We start from the raw sequence: 9,454 nt of genomic DNA, 5'->3' as shown, positions 1-9,454 counted from the left end.
CGCTGCCATACAGAGAACTACAGCATAGCACATCCTGCTTTGGTGACCTATTAGGTAACTGAGCCCTTTCCATTTGCTTTGAATTCAAGACGTAACAAGATCAATTCATAGTCTTTTTGGATTACCGACACTGCCCACCCTGTACATGAACGACCTTGATTGTCACTGGTCGGAAACATGAAGTTGGAACATTCCCCTCCTTCAAATCATCGTCAGAGAGGCAGCGACGGCTGTAGTTCTAGAGCCGATGCTGGATTTACTTCCAATGCCAGTGAACACCGGGCGATTAAACGCTTTCAAGAACCTGCTCCTTGAACTCCCTCTCAACCTTGTGACCCTTGTCGTCAGTGGTCGATTCACCGTGTAGGTTCAGGAGGGCACCCAGATCAAACTTAGGAGCCTTGAGAAGTTTAACCTTGCGAATGTGGACCTAAGAGCAATTTAGTATTAGGATCTTAAGAAGAATGGGAATCACAGACATTCTGAAGAGGATAGATTCCTTGCGTCGCCTTCTCAATCTCGCGCCCAATGACTTCGGGAATAAGCTTCGTGGTGAGTTGAGAAAGGGAGCAGCTGGCGGCCTCTCGTTGGATGATCTCAGTCATCTTCTTCCGAATGGCGCGGATCTGAGAAGAGCGGGCGTATGTGGTCTTCTTGATCTGGTTGGGGCGCCTCTTGGTGAAAGCGATGGCGAACAGCCGAAGAAGGTAGTCGTCAGTCGTTTTCACAGTGACGTTGGCCTCGATGAGCGACTGCCACTTGCGTACAAGGGATCGCAATTTATCGGTCGTGAAGTCCAAGCCATGGAAGTTGGTCAAGCAGTTCTTTCCTTGGATTTCATCCACACGAAGCTTCACCTTGCGGAAAGCGTGGTCTTCGTCGTTCTGCAAGTCGGCAAGAGAAACCTCAAAAATTCGGCCCTTGAGTGAGTCGTTCGCATTCTTGAGACCACTGGTGCGGTTCACGAGAGTCTTTCCGACACTTTAGAGCTGCTGGTCAGCCGTCTGTCGATAAACGGGTTTTCGCTGCTGGGGGGAGGAAAGTATGGACAAGAGACATACTCTCTGATTTGGAAAGTGGAAGGCGCCTGAACAATATTAGCGACGCCCGGAAATCAACGCCATTCATCATTACCTTCACTGAGTACTCATCCTTTCTGGAGAAAGGATCAACAGTCCTCTTCTTGATGCCCTTCTTGCCCTTCGACAAGCGCTTGTTCCTGGAAGATTATCAGCAACCAAAGATCGTTTGTCCCGCATTGTGATGCCGATGTGGGAATTGGCATACTTTCCAACAGCCATAGCTGCGACTCAGGTCTATCTTACAGTAGGCGAAGACAGACGGATATATCACACCACGCGTTCTGGTGGAGGGAGTCGATGGGATTGACGCTGCTGGGTCAGCGGAATAAGAGTTGAAATCGAAATCCCACAGAAAAGTCGGCTAAGCGAGAGCGCCGGCCCTATCCTGGATTATATAATATTCCACCCCACAAATGCACCTTGCGGCTTATATTATTGGTTACAGGCTATCATACGTCACGTGATGGAGTCCTTCGTAATCTAAACTTGCATCATACTGCTAATACTAAGATATGCCTGCTAGCCCAGCTTCAAGGTCTTTTTGGGTGTTTTGACTCTAAATACTATCTACAACATAGCCGCTACTTATCAGCTATTACTTTACTTATTTGATGATGGAACGGGTTTTATCCTGTATATTGTTACCAATATGAACCTTTTAATACCGCTGCTACTAAGCATATATTATCCAAGGTGAAACTCCGTAGCAGAAGCATGGTTCCTAGATTACATATACTTAGGTCTAAATGAGAATGTGAACTAAATGCTTCATTGTAACCTGTATTGTTTACACATAGTTACCCGTCCTTTCCTAGTGCGCGCGCCAGTGATGTAATCGGCATTACAGGGTCCGGACTTTTGAAAGTATCCGGGCCATACCTGTAGCACAACACACCCCCAGGTCTTTTGACCCTGACCCTTGCTCCAGTAGTCTCCATTTTTTTCTTGAACTACACAATTATATTGACCTGTGAAACAGTGAGTACACAAGAAATCCTAAATCCGCTCCAGCTGACCAAATATCGGTACCATAGGGCGAGAGGATCATTTGTTGGTCTGTCTTAGCTAAATAGCAGCTCTATCACACCCACGAAGTCTACAGAAGCATGGTAAGGCTACTCCTAATATGTATATATCTGAGTTCTGTTGGGGAAAATGAGATGAAGAGACATTATCCTGGTCCCATGACTGAGAATTGGGTGTTTTTTTTTTCGCCAGGGCAAGCGGAAGAAGTCAAGCAGACAGCCACAGGGACCAAAAAAGGTGACTCACTTTGAGACCAGGTATAACTATTAGCGCTAAGACTAGTTTTAGAAAGAACCGCTACCCACTACTTTCGCATGTCTATTCTGTAACCACGAGAATTCTATTGTGGTGAAACTAGACAAGAAGCTGGGGCTAGGAAACTTGTCCTGTAAAGTGTGTGGGCAGAGGTTTCAAACCGGTATCAATTGTGAGTTTATATATCCGCATCCTAGAATCAGCCCTGACTGATTTGTACTCCAGATCTTTCTGCCGCTGTCGATGTGTATTCGGATTGGGTAGATGCGTGTGATGCAGTTGCAAAGGATACAGTCAACAGATACGAAGACAATAATGCCCGGGGCCTGCGCTCGAATGAGTATACCGCTTCTTCTGGTGGGCAGGGCACTGAAGACAGTGCAGAGCGCGTGGATGCCTATGCGGAAGAGTATTGATATTATTAATTCTCAGATATTGGATACCGGTGTACAAAATGAAAGTCCAGTAGCTCTCCTGTGGTCTTTTCCTCTAAGTCACAATTTCCTGTTATTCTGTCTTCAGGTCCCCTGTCATTACATTATTCTCACTTGATCAACCGGCTTTGACTTTGGGGTTAATGAATACCTCGTATTATTGTCATACGGTCTTTGTATGCATATATTGTAGACTAGCAAGCCCAGCCAAACTTGTCGCAATATAAGACTACTGTATATGTATACGTGTAAGCACTTCAAGGAGAATGTGAATTACTCTATAAGCGGTAGTGATTACACTACATTGTAGAAAATGGATCACAGGGTGTAATATCGATCACCAAAATCACCAAGTCCTGGTATGATGTACCTATGCCACAGCGATTAGCGACTGGCTTAAAGAAATATAGGTAAAATGGGACGCAAAATTTACTTTTTCTCATCCAGGCCTTGGTCAATAAAGGCAGTTACAACCCTAAGCCTAGGAAACCGTTCCGCGAAATCTGCGACTCCTGTTGGGCTTGCGATAAGATTGAGGAACAGAATACGGTCCTCCGGTACTCCCTTCGCCTTTAATATCTCGACGGCAAGCGTTGCAGAACCCCCTATATCGACAGTGATTAAAACCACCCTATGAATTAAGAAGGTTCACTAACTCACCAGTTGCGAACATTGGATCAAGGAGCAAAACCCACCGACTGGAAATATCAGCAGGGAGCTTCTCGTAAAAGAGCTTTGGCTTGCATGTTTCTTCATCTCTTTGTATCAGGATTTTCCCAATACGAACGGATCGACAGCAATCTCTCAAACCCTGCTCCATTGCCTCACCTGCTCTCATAATAGATACGCCACATATTTTCCCTTCAAACCTGACCCCGAGATAGGTACGGCCTACAGGAGTTGTAACCGATTGTTCAACCACTGGAAGGTGGTTTAAGCCCTCTTCGACCAATAAACGGATGATCCTGTTAGAATAAAATATGAAATCGGCACGCGCAGTTCTTTTATCTCTGATCATACTATGGATATGTCAGTGTAGATGTCCAATATTAGCTCGCAAAATCTTTTGCAGACAGTTGGATGTATGTCTTACGTCAAAAGCGCAATTAACTGGGGCGTTTGAGGTAAGACATGGACGTTTTCATAGGGTATGTCTTTCGACACAGTCGCCGTTGGCTTTTCACCATCAGGTCTATAAAATGGGCCAACGCCTTGGGCTGGTGAAGGAACCGTCTCCATTTGTTCATTAGCCATGGCCAACGGAGTATCTTCGATATTGCCAATCTTTTTATTTAGACCCTTTTTTGCTTCCTCCGCTTGATCCCAGCATAGATAGCAATATGGGGTAAATGATGGTAACGGTAACGGCAACGGCAACGGCAACGAACAAATGAAAAGTTCTATGGTCAAAATAAGGCTATGATAGCTATGAAAGTAATGAGGTATAATAGTAGGGGCAATGATAAGAGAGAGAGGGGGAGAGAGACTTAAACAGATCAGTTACACATTAATTGTGGGGGTTGGGTAGGTACTGCCGGGCGGGGAAATATGATTCTCTAATTGGCTTCTGTGGACTGTCTTGACACCAAGCCAAGTACTAGTAGGTTAGTAAAGGGACTAGAATAACAAACAGCCCAAGCTAGATAAGGTATTTATAGTACATCTATTCTAGTAGCAGTTATCAGAAACAAACCTTAGTCTAATAATGTAACAGTGCCAATAGTTAGCGCTCCGCTCCTCGCTTTTAGACGAGTTATCAAATCTGGCTTACATCACCTGCAACGTTACATTGAATTCCAGTAGCAGCTTATACTGAATAAAATGCAAATATACAGTCTTCATGCTTATCCTACGATCGTTATGATATGATCTGAGGGTTTAACCAACCAGTTGACTAGGTTGTGAGCTTCTAGTAGCTTATTCCAGTAAAACCATCACTAATTCCTCCAGCTTCGGCTCGCAGCCGATTATCCATGGAGCAGTCACACCCACGAATGTGTGTAGTACTTACTCTAAAGAGCTGGCTTTTAACCCTTTCATCTTTATTTGTGTGGTGTAATTGAAATCCTATAACATCTCGGTATTAACACTACTACTACTCATATACTCTATCTTCGCAACTGCACAAACCCGCCCGTCTTATTTATCTACTCACATAACGAGCACCCTTTAGCCTTGAATTTACGAGTGACAATTACATTATGCGCGGGAAAACGAAGAAGCTTGTGACTTATGGTAAAGCTAGCTCACATAATCCCCCGAATCTCAAAAATGGTGTACAAGACCTCGCAGCGCCTCACACTATCTGTAGTGAGGGCGAAAGCGCAAAGGCTTCCTGCTCAAGCCCCTTGACCAAGTCACTGGATTTATCGCATCATGATGCTGGCTCACAAAGTACAAGCTCAGTTGATATTCCAGGTTCTCAGAGTAGCCAGGGGAAGGCCTATGATGATGTCAGCGGGAAAAAGCGCCGAAAGCTCTTTCGTGAAAACGTGCAACAAATTCGGGACCAGAGTATGAGTGTTAATTCTGACACTGCGCCTACGTCTGCGCACAGAAGCTATGCAGAGTTTGGCAAGACTACAAGTCCGGATTGTGCCAAGTCCAACGAGGTCTTCCATATGGGCGAAGCTCAGGACAGGGGCACCTTTCCTAGGAAAGCTCAGTTTGAAATCGAACCCTTGGGGGCCAACTTTGGGGCAATGTCGCGGTCACCATATAGAGTTTATTCTTCCAAGGCAGCTAGTCTTCCTATATCCTGTTCCCATGACGAAGATACGACTAGATATCATAAGCGACTACCGACTATCCGAAAGAGGTTGGTTGATTCGCTAAGTGCAGCAGAAGAGTTTGCTAGGGATGGGATACGAGATACTCTGACAGATCGTGACTACCAGTCTGACTGCCACTCACTCTCGCAACTTATCTGGGAAGAAAAAGATCGACAGTCGACAGCAGATATACATCAATCAAAGGCCCCTAGTACAGACAGCGCTGAACCATCGGGTATTCCCAAAGCACCGAGGTTCGGAAGGTCTCGGGTTACATATGCACACCAACGTTCTTTTCTAAACGATGCTTCTACTGTGGGCCTTGTCGATGATCCTGGGATATCAGTATCTACGATGTGTTGTAACCCTAGGCGGCCGCAACCAAGCCCAGGACTTCTTTCTCAAGCTTACTCACATGTTGAAGATGAGGAAAGCCTCGACAACAGACCCGTTCAAAGCATTCACGAGCTGAGGCAGGCTGGAGACAATGCACGCTTTCAGGAGACCGTGGAATTGGTTTTCGAAGATATAGAAGACCCTCATAATTCCGTGTCCGAGGCATGTAATGGTTTTCTCCAACTGTGTACGAGGCTAATGGAACCTCAATTTTTGCGTCGCTTTTGCGAAAGCGGCTTTGATATCCGACTCGTGAAATGTATGACAAATGACCTTGATATAGTTTCAACCACTCTAGCTCTATGCGCGTTCAGATTGATCTATGTCAGTGGCTCCCTTCCGCCTACACTTCTGACTCCTTTTTGGTCCAAACTTTTGGATATATCCTCTACTCTGATTGGCGCTGAAGATGATTTATTGCTTCTTGCGAGGCAGCGACCACTTGGTCTGTCCAAGGCCGTCCAAGCATCTTTGAAGGCTCTCCTGCCTCGTTTATCCCTTGCAGTATACGGAGAGCAGCCGATTACATCTATATCACCACGGCTGCTGATTCTTTTAAATATCCAATCTGCACTGTTGATATTTCAAGAAAAGGGCACTAGTGTTGATATCCCGGTACCGTTGTTAACCCCGATAGTTGGGCTACTATCGCCAGAAACATGTGAAAATGCCAAATTTCCTTTGCCTTTGCAGCGGTTCCATGTGCTCGTGCTAGCCCTGTCGATCTTGGAGGCCTATACAATGCTGTCGGGACCTTTGGATGCCGATCATCGCAACTCATTTCAGCCACTCACTCGGTATCATAGCCTTCTCTATGCAGACCAGACTAATCAAAGTCGACAAGTCTTGGTATTATACATCCGGGTGCTATTGAATCTTACGAACAGAGACCCGTCTTTTTGTGAGGCGTGCTGCAGACCTGAATTCGTTGGCGGACTTGTCAACATTATCACATCGAAATTCTGCGCTGTGTCCGAAGAAGCTATTACAAAAGAAAATAGCGCGCTAGACACCATAATACTAGCCTTGGGCGCACTTATTAATATGGCGGAGAAAAGCGAACTATCGCGATCTATCTTCTTAGAGTCGATGGATAATTCTGCATCTTTCCTTCACTTGCTCTTACAACAATTTTCTGCTGGCATCAGTTCTGTTACCCAGGTAAGAAAGCACTGCTGGTATCTATGCTCGATTTTAGCATCTAATATAAGATATAGGCGCACTCCGTTTCCGAGATGCAGCACAATGTTGCTATTGGGTACTTGTCGATCCTTCTAGTTACACTTTGTTTAAATAAGGAGGCGTTGGCTCATGTCAAAGCATCTCTACATGGCAGGGGACTTACATCGGCGCTATCGACGGCCGAGGAGTTTCTGCGATATCACCAGAAGGTCGAGAAAGATTCACATTTGCTAGGTACACGAAACAAAGATGGAGCCGAACTCACGTCAAGATTAGAGCAGATCATCTACCAGATACGGCAGCATGTGGAACAATAAAAAAACAAGCTGAGTCTATATAACTGTTATGGTATTCAGGCACAACTGTCTTTCTCTTTTTGTTCTTTCAACTACTTCCATCCTGGCCTACTTCATGTTTTCATTTTTTTTCTTCTCCTTTAAAGAGGTCTCTTTTCGGCCCATCTTGGAATAGGGAAAAGTTTGTATACTCGATGAGGTGACAATGCCTGGATGATCAATTCAGAAGGTAAAAAATGGAAACCGTATCAAGATGGATATGACATCAAATCTGGGACAGGGGTTTGAGATTGGTGACTATTTAAGATCCATCTTTGTCCGCCCGCCTAGGGTGTACTTTTATAGTTTATGTATGACATAATGAATTTACTTATGAAAATCCGTTTGACATGTTTGCGTCTCAAGGGTTGCTAGAGCTACTACGGAGTACCTCAGATGTTAACTCAGTTCTGAGTTTCATACCTTTAAATGATTTGCCACCTTACACACGTTCGTCGCTCATCGCCAAACACTGCTTTCAAACAGGTCCAATTGTGCTTGTTGCCTTTCATTTTGGTTCTGTCTTGACAAAATCCCTTTTATTAGTACTTACTGTTAAGTGGTTGGACACCATTCCACCCTTGCGCCGCAGCCATCTACACGTTGGTAGTCGGAAACCTGTTTCTTCTTGCACGTAACTGTTTGACATTGCGTGAACAACACTTCGACACGTTATTGGAAGTTGTGAAAATGCCTACTGCACCAAAGCAACGAAAGATAGCCATCGTCGGTAGTCGGTCTGTGGGTACGAATTCGACAAGGGCCTTTTTATTTTCCTTCTAAACTAGCACTTATCCGTGAGAGGCCTCGGTCACTAATAGAATTGGCAGGTAAATCTTCCCTTACGGTACGATTTGTTGAGCATCATTTTGTAGAGAGTTATTACCCGACGATTGAGAACACATTCAGCCGGATCATCAAATACAACGGCCAAGATTTTGCAACTGAGATTGTTGATACAGCCGGTCAAGTAAGGATGACGGTAGCGGGACATCTTTACGGAAGCTAATACTGAACCAGGATGAATACAGCATTTTGAACTCTAAGCATTTCATTGGGATTCATGGGTATATTATTGTCTACTCGGTGACATCCCGCCAATCTTTCGATATGGTAAGGGTCATTCGAGACAAGATACTTAACCACCTTGTGAGTGTTTAAAGCCCAACACCATTTCTTTTGTCACCTTCCGAAACTGAGTTCAGACATTAGGGAGCGGACTACGTGCCCCTTGTCATCGTCGGAAACAAAAGCGATCTGAAGTCCGAACAACGCCAGGTATCACTTGACGAAGGCCGGAGCCTAGGGGAGGAATTCCATTGTGCCTTTACTGAGGCTAGCGCCCGTCTTGGTTACAATGTTGAGAAAGCCTTTGATTTAATGATTGGGGAGATCGAGAAGTCACAGAATCCGTCGCAGCCCACAGGAGGCAATAAGTGTGCTGTGATGTGACATTAAATCCTAGGTGATATGGATAGGCATAGAAACTAAAGTGCTTTCACCGAATGCCAATTGACGCCAGTACATGACTGAAAAAGGTCTCATGTGAGGTTGGCCGTATGCTACCGAGTTGCAGACGAAGGGTCTCAAGGAATGTGATGAGGACCATCGTTTTCTACATTCTGGGTTTCGACTGATTGCCATCTCGAGTGCCTACCGCTGACCAGATTGGAGTATGCTCTGTTGCTGTTGATTCTCCGCTGCCTTTCTCTTCTACTACCCCATCCTATCCCCTTTCCTTCCCTTTCCTTCCCTTTCCTTCCCTTTCCTTTTAATTTTTTTATTTTATTTTGTTCTTTTTTTGGCGTTCCCTCCGTTCCATTGCTCCTTTAACGATCATGATCCCAGAATAATATATATATATATATATATATTAGCTAAATATCGTGGCTGATAGAGTAGATAAAGCACGACATGAGATAGTCACATATGAACTCAACATATATTTTATGGTGATTTTCTTTCTGTATATA

The 9,454-nt window shown here is 44.8% G+C and overlaps 5 protein-coding genes across 5 annotated transcripts; 3 read left to right on the top strand and 2 right to left on the bottom strand.

Moving 5' to 3' along the window:
• Nucleotides 1–286: 286 nt before the first annotated feature.
• On the bottom strand, nt 287–1,301 carry rps1 (40S ribosomal protein eS1; the record flags this gene model as incomplete). Its single annotated transcript, XM_032047379.1, has 5 exons — nt 287–430; nt 480–981; nt 1,062–1,087; nt 1,135–1,219; nt 1,288–1,301. 5 exons carry the CDS (start codon nt 1,299–1,301, stop codon nt 287–289), a joined length of 771 nt encoding a protein of 256 aa, XP_031899024.1.
• Nucleotides 1,302–1,967: 666 nt separating this feature from the next.
• On the top strand, nt 1,968–2,949 carry BDW43DRAFT_280858 (transcription elongation factor 1 family protein). Its single transcript, XM_032042439.1, has 5 exons — nt 1,968–2,060; nt 2,117–2,191; nt 2,301–2,345; nt 2,397–2,535; nt 2,589–2,949. Exons 2-5 carry the CDS (start codon nt 2,189–2,191, stop codon nt 2,777–2,779), a joined length of 378 nt encoding a protein of 125 aa, XP_031899023.1. The 5' UTR covers nt 1,968–2,060; nt 2,117–2,188; the 3' UTR covers nt 2,780–2,949.
• Nucleotides 2,950–3,046: 97 nt separating this feature from the next.
• Nucleotides 3,047–4,425, bottom strand: BDW43DRAFT_280854 (uracil phosphoribosyltransferase). Its single transcript, XM_032042438.1, has 4 exons — nt 3,891–4,425; nt 3,458–3,816; nt 3,231–3,402; nt 3,047–3,167 (listed from the first exon to the last, which is right to left on the bottom strand). The coding sequence occupies exons 1-4, from the start codon at nt 4,049–4,051 to the stop codon at nt 3,116–3,118; spliced, it is 744 nt and encodes a 247-aa protein (XP_031899022.1). The 5' UTR covers nt 4,052–4,425; the 3' UTR covers nt 3,047–3,115.
• Nucleotides 4,426–4,690: 265 nt separating this feature from the next.
• Nucleotides 4,691–7,773, top strand: BDW43DRAFT_128444 (WAPL family protein). The gene is made up of 2 exons (XM_032038153.1): nt 4,691–7,125; nt 7,182–7,773. Exons 1-2 carry the CDS (start codon nt 4,999–5,001, stop codon nt 7,461–7,463), a joined length of 2,409 nt encoding a protein of 802 aa, XP_031899021.1. The 5' UTR covers nt 4,691–4,998; the 3' UTR covers nt 7,464–7,773.
• Nucleotides 7,774–8,171: 398 nt separating this feature from the next.
• On the top strand, nt 8,172–8,933 carry rhbA (Rheb family small GTPase rhbA; the record flags this gene model as incomplete). The annotated part of the gene is made up of 4 exons (XM_032047378.1): nt 8,172–8,226; nt 8,312–8,451; nt 8,502–8,630; nt 8,694–8,933. 4 exons carry the CDS (start codon nt 8,172–8,174, stop codon nt 8,931–8,933), a joined length of 564 nt encoding a protein of 187 aa, XP_031899020.1.
• Nucleotides 8,934–9,454: the final 521 nt, after the last annotated feature.

The sequence above is a fragment of the Aspergillus alliaceus genome, assembly GCF_009176365.1.
Source record: "Aspergillus alliaceus strain CBS 536.65 unplaced genomic scaffold BDW43scaffold_30, whole genome shotgun sequence".
NCBI classification, from domain to species: Eukaryota; Fungi; Ascomycota; class Eurotiomycetes; order Eurotiales; family Aspergillaceae; genus Aspergillus; species Aspergillus alliaceus.
This window is presented reverse-complemented; position numbering and strand designations above follow the sequence as displayed.